The sequence below is a fragment of the Monodelphis domestica genome, chromosome 1, assembly GCF_027887165.1.
Source record: "Monodelphis domestica isolate mMonDom1 chromosome 1, mMonDom1.pri, whole genome shotgun sequence".
In the NCBI taxonomy this organism is placed as follows: Eukaryota; Metazoa; Chordata; class Mammalia; order Didelphimorphia; family Didelphidae; genus Monodelphis; species Monodelphis domestica.
In genome coordinates, this window is record NC_077227.1 from 410,149,079 (window position 1) to 410,160,366 (window position 11,288).

The 11,288-nt window shown below is 45.7% G+C and overlaps 1 protein-coding gene across 1 annotated transcript; it reads right to left on the reverse strand.

Moving 5' to 3' along the window:
• Positions 1–1,377: 1,377 nt before the first annotated feature.
• Positions 1,378–10,996, reverse strand: TCF15 (transcription factor 15). Its single transcript, XM_001363636.5, has 2 exons — positions 10,206–10,996; positions 1,378–1,925 (listed from the first exon to the last, which is right to left on the reverse strand). The coding sequence occupies exons 1-2, from the start codon at positions 10,764–10,766 to the stop codon at positions 1,851–1,853; spliced, it is 636 nt and encodes a 211-aa protein (XP_001363673.1). The 5' UTR covers positions 10,767–10,996; the 3' UTR covers positions 1,378–1,850.
• Between the last annotated feature and the right edge of the window lie 292 nt (positions 10,997–11,288).

Below are 11,288 nucleotides of genomic sequence, written 5' to 3' on the forward strand. Positions count from 1 at the left end.
GGGAAAACAGCTCCCAGAGGTGCCTGGTCCACAGCTGTGCCGGTTCCAGTCATGTGAACTGGGGCCTGACCCCGATAATTCCCAGCCTCCGGCAGTGCCTCTTCCAATGTTAGGGGAACGGAGGTGGGGGTGGAAGTGATTATGGATTTTGAAAGAAACTCTTAACACTTTGAAACTTGGAAGAGCTTGCTTAAATCAACTCTCAACAAGATATTCTATTCTTCCTTTGGTCATGGAAAAATGAAGGCCCAGAGAAGACAAGCAATTTTCCTAAGGTTACACAGTATACCAATTTATAACTCTAGGCTCAGAAAGTTTCCTCTCCATCACTGAACTAATTCAGGGAACACTGATCAGCTGACAGATCCCACTCTTCCATAATTTCTGTTATTAGATAGCAAACCATTTTCTTATAATAGCCTGGATTAGAGAAGAGAATAAGGAAATGTACTTTCCTAATTAACTGGGGGGTTGGGGACCTGGCCAGGCTGGGACATATAAAAGTTAGTTCCTCCTAGAACAAGTGGGGAGTGAGACCCACAGATTTTGGATAACAGCTTTTAAATTTCAGAACAAATCTAAGCCACATTAACCCCTCTCTGAAACAGTTATTGTCCCCCAATTTAATCTCTCTCCATGCTGAGCAATCTCACTCTTAGCCAGTGTGGCAAATAAATGCCTGGTGTAAAGAGCACTATTAAGTCAACCCAGAACCTTGAGTAATTAATTGTAGCTGGTCTTGAAGGTCCCGTCTAGTTCTGATAGTCTATAGTTCTATATCTTTCCTCCTTCTTTGTGTTCTTTGCCTTTTTATTACTCTAGGTGCCAGAAAGTAAGGTTGAAGAATACCATTTGGGGGGCATCTCTCATCTAGCTCATTAGATCCAAGCTGTGGGTCTGAGATGGAGCTAGGGGGGAGCCAGTGGGGGCTCTTGCCCTGAAAGGTGACCTCTAGTCCTGGAGACAAGAGAGAGGAGAGGACTATTTTCAGACACAAGTAGGACAGGCTCAGCCAAGACCGTTGACCAGCAGTATCTCTAATCAAAACCATCCCTTATTTCTAGGCAGGGAAGATGGGGTACATTGAGAAGAAGCAAGGAATGCGGGTCAGCAGACCTGGCATCCAGTATGGGCTCTGGCACTTACTTGCTGTGTAACTTTGAGCAAGTTCCATTTGCCATCTGCGTCTCAGTTTCCTTCTCTCTGTAAAAGCACTCTAGGTTTTCTCTAGTTTGTTGATTCCTGTTGGTTCTGGCTTAATGAATCTGCCTTAGAGGTATAACCCTCTTAGAAGGCTATATGAGCCCTGAGCCAGCAGGTGGTAGAGTCTGCAAGAACCTTCTCTCCTGACCTGGGAACAGGACACAGGCCAGCAGATCAAAAATAACTTTTATTTCAAACACGAACACACATACACACTCGCCTTGATATTCCATAAACATTTCCCAGCATGCATACACACATACGCACACAGACAGACAGACACAGATAGACAGACAGACAGACAGACAGACACACACACACACACACACACACCTCAATAGACTTAGTTCTTTGATTTCTACATTGTCTCTGACCAGTGAAGACTGGTATAGTTAGGACTCTGGGAGTTGGACCAGAGCTTTGAGACCCTCAGAGGAGGAGATCCAGCCTACCCCACAGCCCAAGCACTAACATCCCCACCCAGTCTCTTAGCCTGCACAGATGGAGTAGCTCTGGGACCTTCAGTCTCCTGGTCTGACCAGCACAGGCCAGCACGGCCCCTTTCCTCCCCCGCCTTGTCCTTCGACTCTCTCCAGGATTCTGGGACCACCATGTGGAATGGAACACTTCAAGGAGAGACTCCAAGATCATCTCCTTGGCACCCGAAGTGGGGCTGCCCCTCTTGCCTTCAGACAGCTGCCGCTGAGATCCCGTCGACTGCCCTGTGAGGGAACAACATGGGTCAGGGAAGAGGAAGAAGGAAAGGAAAGGGAGTCTTACATATTATGAGCCAGCTTAAGACACCCACCCCCAGGGGCATGAGGGTCCACAGTTCTGTCTGAAGGTGCTCAATGGATTTAACCCAAATAAAATCATTGTAGGGTAGTGGATGCAGTACTGGATTTATTACCAGTCCTGGGTTCAAGCAGAAGCTCTCTTCCTGACTTACTGTGACATTGGGGGTGTAATTCCCCCCCCCCCCTAGACCTTATTTTCCTCATCTGTGAAATGAAGGGGGCTGAACTAGGGAAGCAGAGCTGTTCAATGGAAAAAGGAGGCAACTGGGAGTTAGAGGAATTGCTTCAAATTCTGCTTCTGATACTTCTTACTACCTGTGAGACCTTGAGCAGTCACTTTATCTTTTAGGTCTCGAATTTTCTCATCTTTAAGAGGAGGACATTGGACTGGATGACCTGAAGTTTCTTCTAGTTGTATTTATTCAACATCCCTTGACACTTTCAATCTTGTGAATTCACAGAGTGCAGGGATCTGGGTCCCACCAGAGCCAGGGTACCCTAGGATAGATCTCCATACACATGACCTCTGGCTAACCATCAAAACACCAGTCAGACAGCCTGGGTTACAATCTTGGCTTTGTTCCTCGTTACCTGTGTAGCCTTAGACAAATTATGCCATCTCCTTAGGTGTTCTGTCCTTTATAAAAACTCAACTATTATGAGCCCTTTAACTAAAGCCTTAAATTATTTTTTCTTATATTAAAAAATTAATAATTTGTTTGTTGACTACACTAAAATTTTCAGGTATTTCCTTCCCTCCCTCTCCTCCCTGCACGAGAGAAGGCATCATATGACCAAAAAAAAGGATATATAAACTATGTCTTTTGTGTTTATTTATCAGTTCTTTCCTTGGAAGTGGACATTCACAAGTTATTCTTCAAACATTAATTCTGTAGCTGTATATAATGTTCTCTTGATTCTACTCATTTACTTATGGCATCATAGTATTCCATCACAACCACATGCCACTGCTTGCTCGGCGCTCAGCCATTCCCCAATTGAGGTCCCTTTAGTTTTCAGTTCTTTGCTACCCCAAAGATGAAATTTGTAGTGGATCTAGAGGTTGTTGTATAGCCTTCCCTTAAAAACCAGTAGACCAAATACAGGACAGGTGCTATCTCTACTTCACAGATGAGGAAATTGAGGTCTAGAGAAATGAAATAACTTATCCAAGGACATACAAAATTAAAAAGAGAATTAGGCTGAGCTTCAAGTTTTCTCAGCCTGCTATGCCACAATGTCTTTTGCTAGCCCATCCTCCCTCCTTGCCATCATTTCCTTACCTAAAGGTCATAGATATAGAATGTCAGAGCTGAAAAATAGCTTAGAGATCATCTAAGGCAGGAATTCTAAACCTGGGATCCATGAACTTATTTTTAAAATAATTTTGAGGTCAACGAGTTAGCTCATGGGTATTGAACCAGACCTGCAGACAGAAGGTCCTGTGTTCAAATGTAACCTCAGACACTTCCCAGTTGTGTGACCCTGGACAAGATACTTAATCCCAATAATAAAGTGGAGGAGTTCCATGGAGACTGGAACAACCTCCAGGAAGTGATGCAGAGCGAGAGGAGCAGAACCAGGAGAACATTGTACACAGAGACTAATACACTGTGGTATAATTGAACGTAATGGACTTCTCCATTAGTGGCGGTGTAATGTCCCTGAACAATTTGCAGGGATCCAGGAGAAAAAAAACACCATTCATAAGCAAAGGATAAACTATGGGAGAGGAAACACCGAGGAAAAGCAACTGCCTGAATACAGAGGTTGAGGGGACATGACAGAGGAGAGACTCTAAATAAACACTCTAATGCAAATACTATCAACAAAGCAATGGGTTCAAATCAAGAAAACATCTAATGCCCAGTGGACTTACGCGTCAGGTATGGGGGGTGGGGGGGAGGAAAAGAAAATGATCTATGTCTTTAACGAATAATGCTTGGAAATGATCAAATAAAATATATTAAAAAAAAAAAGATACTTAATCCCAGTTGCCTAACCCTTACCACTTCTGCCTTAGAATCAATACTTGGTATCGATTCTAAGACAGAAGGTAAAGGTTTAAAAAATAATTTTGAGAGTTGTATTTTACTACAAGTGGTTTCCTCTGTAATACTAAGCATTTTATTTTATACATTAAAACATTTTTTTTGAGTCTTCACCAAAATGCCAAAGGAATTCATAATACAAAAAAAAAAAGGTTAATGGATGGTTAGAGGTTAAAGGCTGAAAGATGATGCCCTAATTTTCCAGAAGAGGGAATAGATCCAGAGAGGGAAATAAAATGACTTGCCCAAGGACACACTGTGGCTGAAAGCCTGGTCTCCAGACTCCCAAACCCCACTGTGCTTTGAGCTGGGTTGGTAAGGAAGGTAAGAGGGACTATGTAGCTAGAATCGGGGATTTAGTATTGAAAAGGGTCTTCCATTGCTCTTATTATCCAGAATAAACTGGGCCTCAGAGAGAGAAATAACTGGAGGTGGGTTTAGAGCCCAGGTTCTCACTCTTCCACACTGCCTCTTCCCCATCAGCTTCAGGGCAACGCAAGGACATCCAGAGTAGGCTGGGCCTTTCTGGAGCCTCTTCACGACTTTGGAACAACATGTCTCTTCACAGGCAAGGCTATTTTGGGGGCAGAGGCAGCAGCCAGTCCCAGATGTGAAGCCTGGAGCTTCCCAAGTGGACCTTATAGGAAGAAGGGGATGTCAGAACCAAGGCAGGGGGCCTCATGGGTGGGTTGTAGGCTATTGAGAGTAAGACTTCAGGGGTGACCCAAAAGAGGGCAGCCTGGTAAAATCCCATCTTCTACCCTTCCCTTGAGGCCCTAGGCTTCATTCTCTTACCAACAGGTCTGGGTTCAAGTTTTGTGGTTAGGATCTGAACTTCCTAGAGAGAGCAGAATTGGCACATAGTGGTTCAGAGGGAAGCATACTCATAGTGAATGGACTAGGTAGCCTCGTAGTTAGAGCACCAGGCCTGAAGATGGGATGTCCTGGGTTCATATATGGTCTCAGATGCTTCCTAGCTGTGTGATCCTGGGCAAGTCACTTAACCCCAACTACCTCACCCTTGTTGGGTCTTAGAGTAGTTACTAAGACAGAAAGTAAGAGTTTTTTTTTAAAGAAAAAAAAAGGGGGGACCAGAACAACGGCTTGTGTATCCCCTTTCCTTCAAATCCCAGTTCGAAATTTACCATCTTCAAAAAGTCTTCCTAGATTCCAAAGAATTTCCCCTCTTCTCTACTCTTATTGGCTCTATGTTTTCAGATTTGCCATTTCCTTCTTCGGCTAATTTTACAGATGAGAAAATTGAGGCAAGCAGGATTATGTGACTTGTCCAGGGTCACACAGCTAATAAGTGTCTGAGGCTAGATTTGAATTCCTGAAGATGAATCTTCCTGATTCCAAACCCAGTGCTCTATCCATTGCCCCACCTAGCCACCTTAGGAGTTAGGGCAAATTACTTAATCAGTAAGCTCAAGTTTCCTTCTCTGTGAAATGAGGATACCTCACAAGGATCTCTAAAAGACTAGAGACACAATATATGTAAAGAGAGATATAGGGGGCAGCTGGGTAGCTCAGTGGATTGAGAACCAGCCCTAGAGATGGGAGGTCCTAGGTTCAAATCTGGCCTCAGACACTTCCCAGCTGTGTGACCCTGGGCAAGTCACTTGACCCTCATTGCCTAGCCCTTACCACTCTTCTGCCTTGGAGCCAATACACAGTATTGACTCCAAGATGGAAGGTAAGGGTTTATTTAAAAAAAATTAAAAAAAAAGAGATATAAATACCATTTATAAATATCTTATTTGTATGTATTTATATATAATACAATATACAATACACTTGATTTATCTGTGTATATGTGTATGGTATATCCCCAAGTAGAGAGACTATCAGAGGGAAAATGGCCTTGAAGTCAGAAAACCTGGGTTCTGGGTTCAGTTTTAATATTTATTTCCTGTGTGGCCTAGACCAAGTCATTTTCTTTTTTAAAGCCTCAGTTTCCTCCTCCTTGAAATGTGGATAATCTTAAGGTGCCATAGAAATGGAAACTAGTTATTTAGTGCAGCAGTTGGGTTTAAGCACACAGACAGGTTCTCAGTCAGAGCTGTTCCCTCCTTCCCTACCATAAGGTCCATTAGGGCCCAAAGCTTCTCAGTGAAGTTCCATCCTGGCTTCCCTGGGCTCTTCCTCTGGCAGAGGGATCTGAGAAAGGGCTGCTGTACCTTCCTGAATCCTGATCCTCTCCTAGACCATGCTCTGTTTCCTCCCATCTGAGTCTTAGAGTCATAATGCAGTAGAGTCCCTCCACCCCCTTCCCCAGCTACTCCCGGGAGGAATCAGCAGGGATGGGAAAGTGGCTTCTAAAGCCAAATTTGGATGGGCTCCTGCCCTTAAGATGCTCTGGTCTTTCAGACAAATCCCAAGGAATAAGGGGGGGGGGGATGTAGCAAGTTTCTGCAGCCTGAGGGTTTGACTCAAAGACTCATCCTGGTTCCATGGTTCCTTGTAGGGCCAACTCCTATTGGTGTCTGGGGCTTTCTGACTCTTACAATCAGTCCTGGCCCTGATGGTCTGCAAAGCTATAGCCTTAGCACAAATTTGCATCTCCTCTGCCAGGGATTAGCAGAGCACTCTGCTCGTTGAATAAATAAATAATGTCTTAATTTACCCAGTTGACCAAATTTCACCAGAGCTGGGATTATGTCTTATTCAAGCCTATCTCTCTGGTGCCAGGCATGGGTTTCTTTTGAATAACATTTATTACACGTTGGAGCTAGCAGTAGATGTTAACTGAGATTTAGCCACAGACCAAGATAGTTCTAGAGTTAGATAAATGATATCCCACCCTCCCACCAAGAACCTGTGAGTGCTCATCAGGAATATCCTGTGGGCTTCTTGCAAGTTATAGCCCTAATGGTGACCATAGCATGAGCTACACAGATCTAGCATTGGATTTAGAGCCCCAAAGACATGAGTTCAGATTCTGGCTCTGATATTAGCTATATAACCATGGGCAAGTCACTTAATCTTTCGGAGCCTCCGTTTTCTGATCTGTAAAAGAGACTAAATGGCTTATGAGGTCCCTCCCAGTTCTAGATCTATGACCTTTTGTGTAGAATAGTAGAGGTAACCATGAACTTGGGGGCAGAAGAAAGTTGGATTTGAATCCTGGCTCTGTAACTCAGTGGTTGTATGACTGAGCAAATCGCTTCATTTTTGAGCCTCAGGTTCATCTGTAAAATGGAGATAAATCCTTGTACCCCAAGATTATTGTGATGGAAGCCCTTTTTAAACATTAATAGCTCATACCTTTATAGAACTTATTATTATACTATACTTATTAGTCTGTAATTTTTGTCATATTTGACTTTCTGACAATCCCAGTTCTGTCCCTGACTTTAATGTATTATCTGGAGCAATTCACTTCAACTCCTCTCACCTCCCCCTCTCCTCTTTGTCAAATGAGAGGGAATTATAGGAGGTCATCTTTAACATCCCTTTCAGCTCTAAATCAAATGATCTGACAGTCCTTTCATGGCTTTGTAAAAGGACGTTGGCAGAATCAGACCTACTCCTTGAGAGGGACAAAGTAGATCCAGAAAGAAACTAAAGTACTCATTTAAGTGAAATTCTTCCTCCCCTTCCAGGAAAGGGGGTAAATTACCCAACCATCTCCAGTGCTACTTCATGGAATGGGTTTAGGGTGGCTATAAATCTCTGAGCAACCAGCTAGAATACAGGTGGCTCAGAAGCCTGGGGGTGGGGACTAATAGTACCACTCAACTGGGTTTTCTCTCCTCACTTCAGTTGGTCCTTCTTAAAGAGTGATTAAGGAGGTCCAGGAGAAGTGTATTTGCTATAACTTAAATTTAATGTTCCTACCTCTACTTATCCCAGGCATTTTATATATGAAGAAACTAACGTCCAGAGCAGTAAAATGACTTAACAAAGTCCCTGAGGAAAACAGCAGAATCAAGATTTGAGCCCAATCTCTTTGACTCCAAATCTTTCCATTACATTGAATTACTCCCTCCAAAACCTCCTTTCAAGAAACAGAGTAGTAGAACTGTTGCCTAGAGAAACAGCCATGCTGACAAAGGCAAGAGTCTTTGAAAGCTTTAACTTCTTCCCTGTCTGGGAGAATATCCAAGATACTAGAATCTCCCTGAGAAGGGTGAGTGTGTACAAAGGTTCAGAGGAGCAAAGATACATCTTGGGGAAGGAAAAGCAGTAGAGAACTGAAGAGCTCCTGGCTTCTCCTACTACTTTAGAGAATGAGAACTAAGGGATTGTTGTTCAGTTGGGTCCAATTCTTTGTGACCCCATTTGGTATTTTCTTGGCAAAGGTACTGGGATGGCTTACCGTTTCCTTCTCCAGCTCATTTTACAGATGAGGAAATTGAGACCAACAGGGTTAAGTGATTTGCTCAGGGTCACACAAGTTTAAGTGTCTGAGGTCAGATTTGAACTCAGGAAGCTGTGTCTTCCTGATTTCATGTCCCATACTCTATCCACTGTACTACTTAGCTGACCTGGGTGGTTGGTGGTAGGTAGTAGGAGTTAGGAATTAGGTAGAAGAGGTAGAAACCCTACCAACTATTATTAGAGTAGCTCACAGATAGAGGATCCCCAGAGTCTCTAGACTTGGAGTCAAAAGACTGAATTTCAACACCATTCCTACCATTTGCTAGCCTTATGGCCATGGCAAAGTCACTTCTCTTGACATTCTGAGATTCTATTTCTTCTATAAAATAGGGACGAAAAAATTCAAACTCCCTATTTAGAAGAACTTCAAAGAAAGTGATTTGGAAAGTGTTAAATGCCCTGGAGACAGGATTTGTATATTTATCATCTTCAAAGTAGGGAGGGGTAGAATCTCTGAGTCTAGACCTCTGCATGCATAATACCTTACAATACCTCAGTAGTCCAAAACTACCCACCACTTCCAAGTTTCCTAAAGGAGAGAATTAATCCTGCTTTTTTTTTTTTACGGTTCTAGTTTTGCCAGTAACTTGTTAATTGATGGAGAAATCCCTATCTGTTTCCATGGCTGGGGACTTTTCTCACATTCTAATAGTATTTTTGTTTACTGAACCTTTCACAGATAGGGCATGTTTTCTAATTTTTTTTTTTAAAGGTTGGGACTCAGAGGAACATTTTGTAGGTTGATCCTTTTACACATCCTGTATCTTAATCATGCAATGACAACTCAACCCAGGCCCTACTGGATGAGGAGGAAAGAACCCTGGGGATCAGAAGATGCAAGTTCTACTGCTCCCTCCCTCATCCCAGTGTCTCCCGTGGAAAATGAGTGACTAGATGATGTTCCAAGATCTTTCCCAATTCTTGACACTAGGATTTCTGTGCTTCCTGGGGTAGCTAACTATGCCTCCCCTATCAACTACACTGTCCCTCCACTCACCTGCCAATTCTCCACTTAGAACAGGTGGAGTGAAAGCCTCCTACCCAGGCTAATATCCTCACTCACTATGGCCAGACTGTTTGTTCTGTGGGGATTCAAAGCTCACAAATTTCGGTGAGGTGAGGATGTGGAAGGACTTCTTGGTCCCATCTGTTTACTCTTTCACTGCTCTACCGTTGGCTTAGGTGCTCTTTGACAAGAGGAAAGAAAAAGTAGCATATTGGGGGAGGTCAGGGGTGGGTCCAGCTGCCCTTCCGGTCAACTTCATAGCATAAGGATAGGATCCGACCCTCTGAAGCTTTCTTTGATAACTCCTCAGGGATATGTCATCCAGGAATTTAGAAAGCCCTTATGAAATCGGTTTGTATTTTCTGCCTGTGCCATTTCTCATTTGCTACCAACTCTTACTAGAAGTGGGAGACAGCCTGACAGTCTAAAAAAAAAGTGAAAGCAAAAAAGAAATATTGGGCTAGGAGTAAGAAGACCTATGTTCCATTCTCAGCTCTTACACTGATTGAGACCTTGGGCAAGTCATTTCTCTTCCAAGAAAGATTGAGGAGGTTGGACTAGATGATCTTTCAGGTTCCTTCCAACTCTGACATCCTAAGGTTTCAGCCCTTGACTGGGAGTGGCAGGCCGTCTGGCTTTTAGAACCGTGGGGAGGGAGATTTACCCTCAACGTCCGGCAGCGGTAAAGCCCCCGAGCCTGAGAAATCACTGAACAAACTCAGCCTCCCCTTCCCAGTCACCCTCTCACCGGCTCTCAGGACTCACCGCCTTGCGCTGGTTACTGAGGCAGAAGGTACAGATGGTGCGAGGCTGCTGTCTAGGGTCTCCTCCACCGCTCCCAGATGCGCTGCGCTCGCCCTTGGGTCCGCAGACGGCGCGGAAGCACGGCTGCCCATCGTCGCAGCCCTCGCCTAGCAGCAACACATTGGCCAGGTGGGAGATATAGCTGGAAGCCAGGCGCAAAGTCTCGATCTTGGACAGCTTGCGATCCACTGGCTCCGTGGGGATGAGTGTGCGCAGCGCCGTAAAGGCCGTGTTGACACTCTGGGTCCGGTCCCGTTCCCGCGCGTTAGCCGCCTGTCTCTGCTTCACCACCACCACTGGCCCCCCGCCACCTCCAACGCCGACCCCGGCCCCGGTTCTGCGGCCACCACCACCCCCGACCCCACTCCCGGCCCGCCGCCGAGTGGGCTCCAGCCCTTCGTAGCCGCCATACGATTGGTCCGAGGCATCGCTCTCGCTTCGGTTTTCCTCGTCCTCGCTTAGCAGGCTCAGGTCGGGGTACAGCACGTGGGTGGCCACTGGGCGCAGCATGGCGAATGCCATGGGGACGGGGGAGTCCGGTCCCGCTTCGGACCCTACCCTCTTAGTGTGGTGCCGTCCGGGCAAGCGGGTGCGGGGGCCCCGGGAGGGAGGGGCCTCGACGCGGGAGAGGGGAGATCAGCGGTACCGCAACCTGGAGGAGCCACGGCGCGGGGCCGCTCGCTCAGACCCACCCCAACTTTGAACTGCGTGTAGGTCTTTCCGGACTGCGCAGCATGCGCTCTGAGGGAAAGCGCCGCCGGCACAGCTATATAAGGCCTGGGAGCGGCCGGAGTTTGAGGGCGACTCCCTCAGTAACCAATGAGGCTAAGAAGGGCTCCGCCGACTGCCCAATCGGAAGACTTGAGTTTCCTCCGCCCCCCGCCCCCAACGCAGATAGCGGTTCCCGAGAGCCTAAGAGACCGGACACCTCGTGGAGTCCTAAGGCTGGAGACCTAGGGACCGTGGCTTCCGCAGACCGCCCACAGCTGCCACTGTCTCGGGCTGCAGTTCCAACTAGCTACTGAGATCGTGGACCGACCGTCG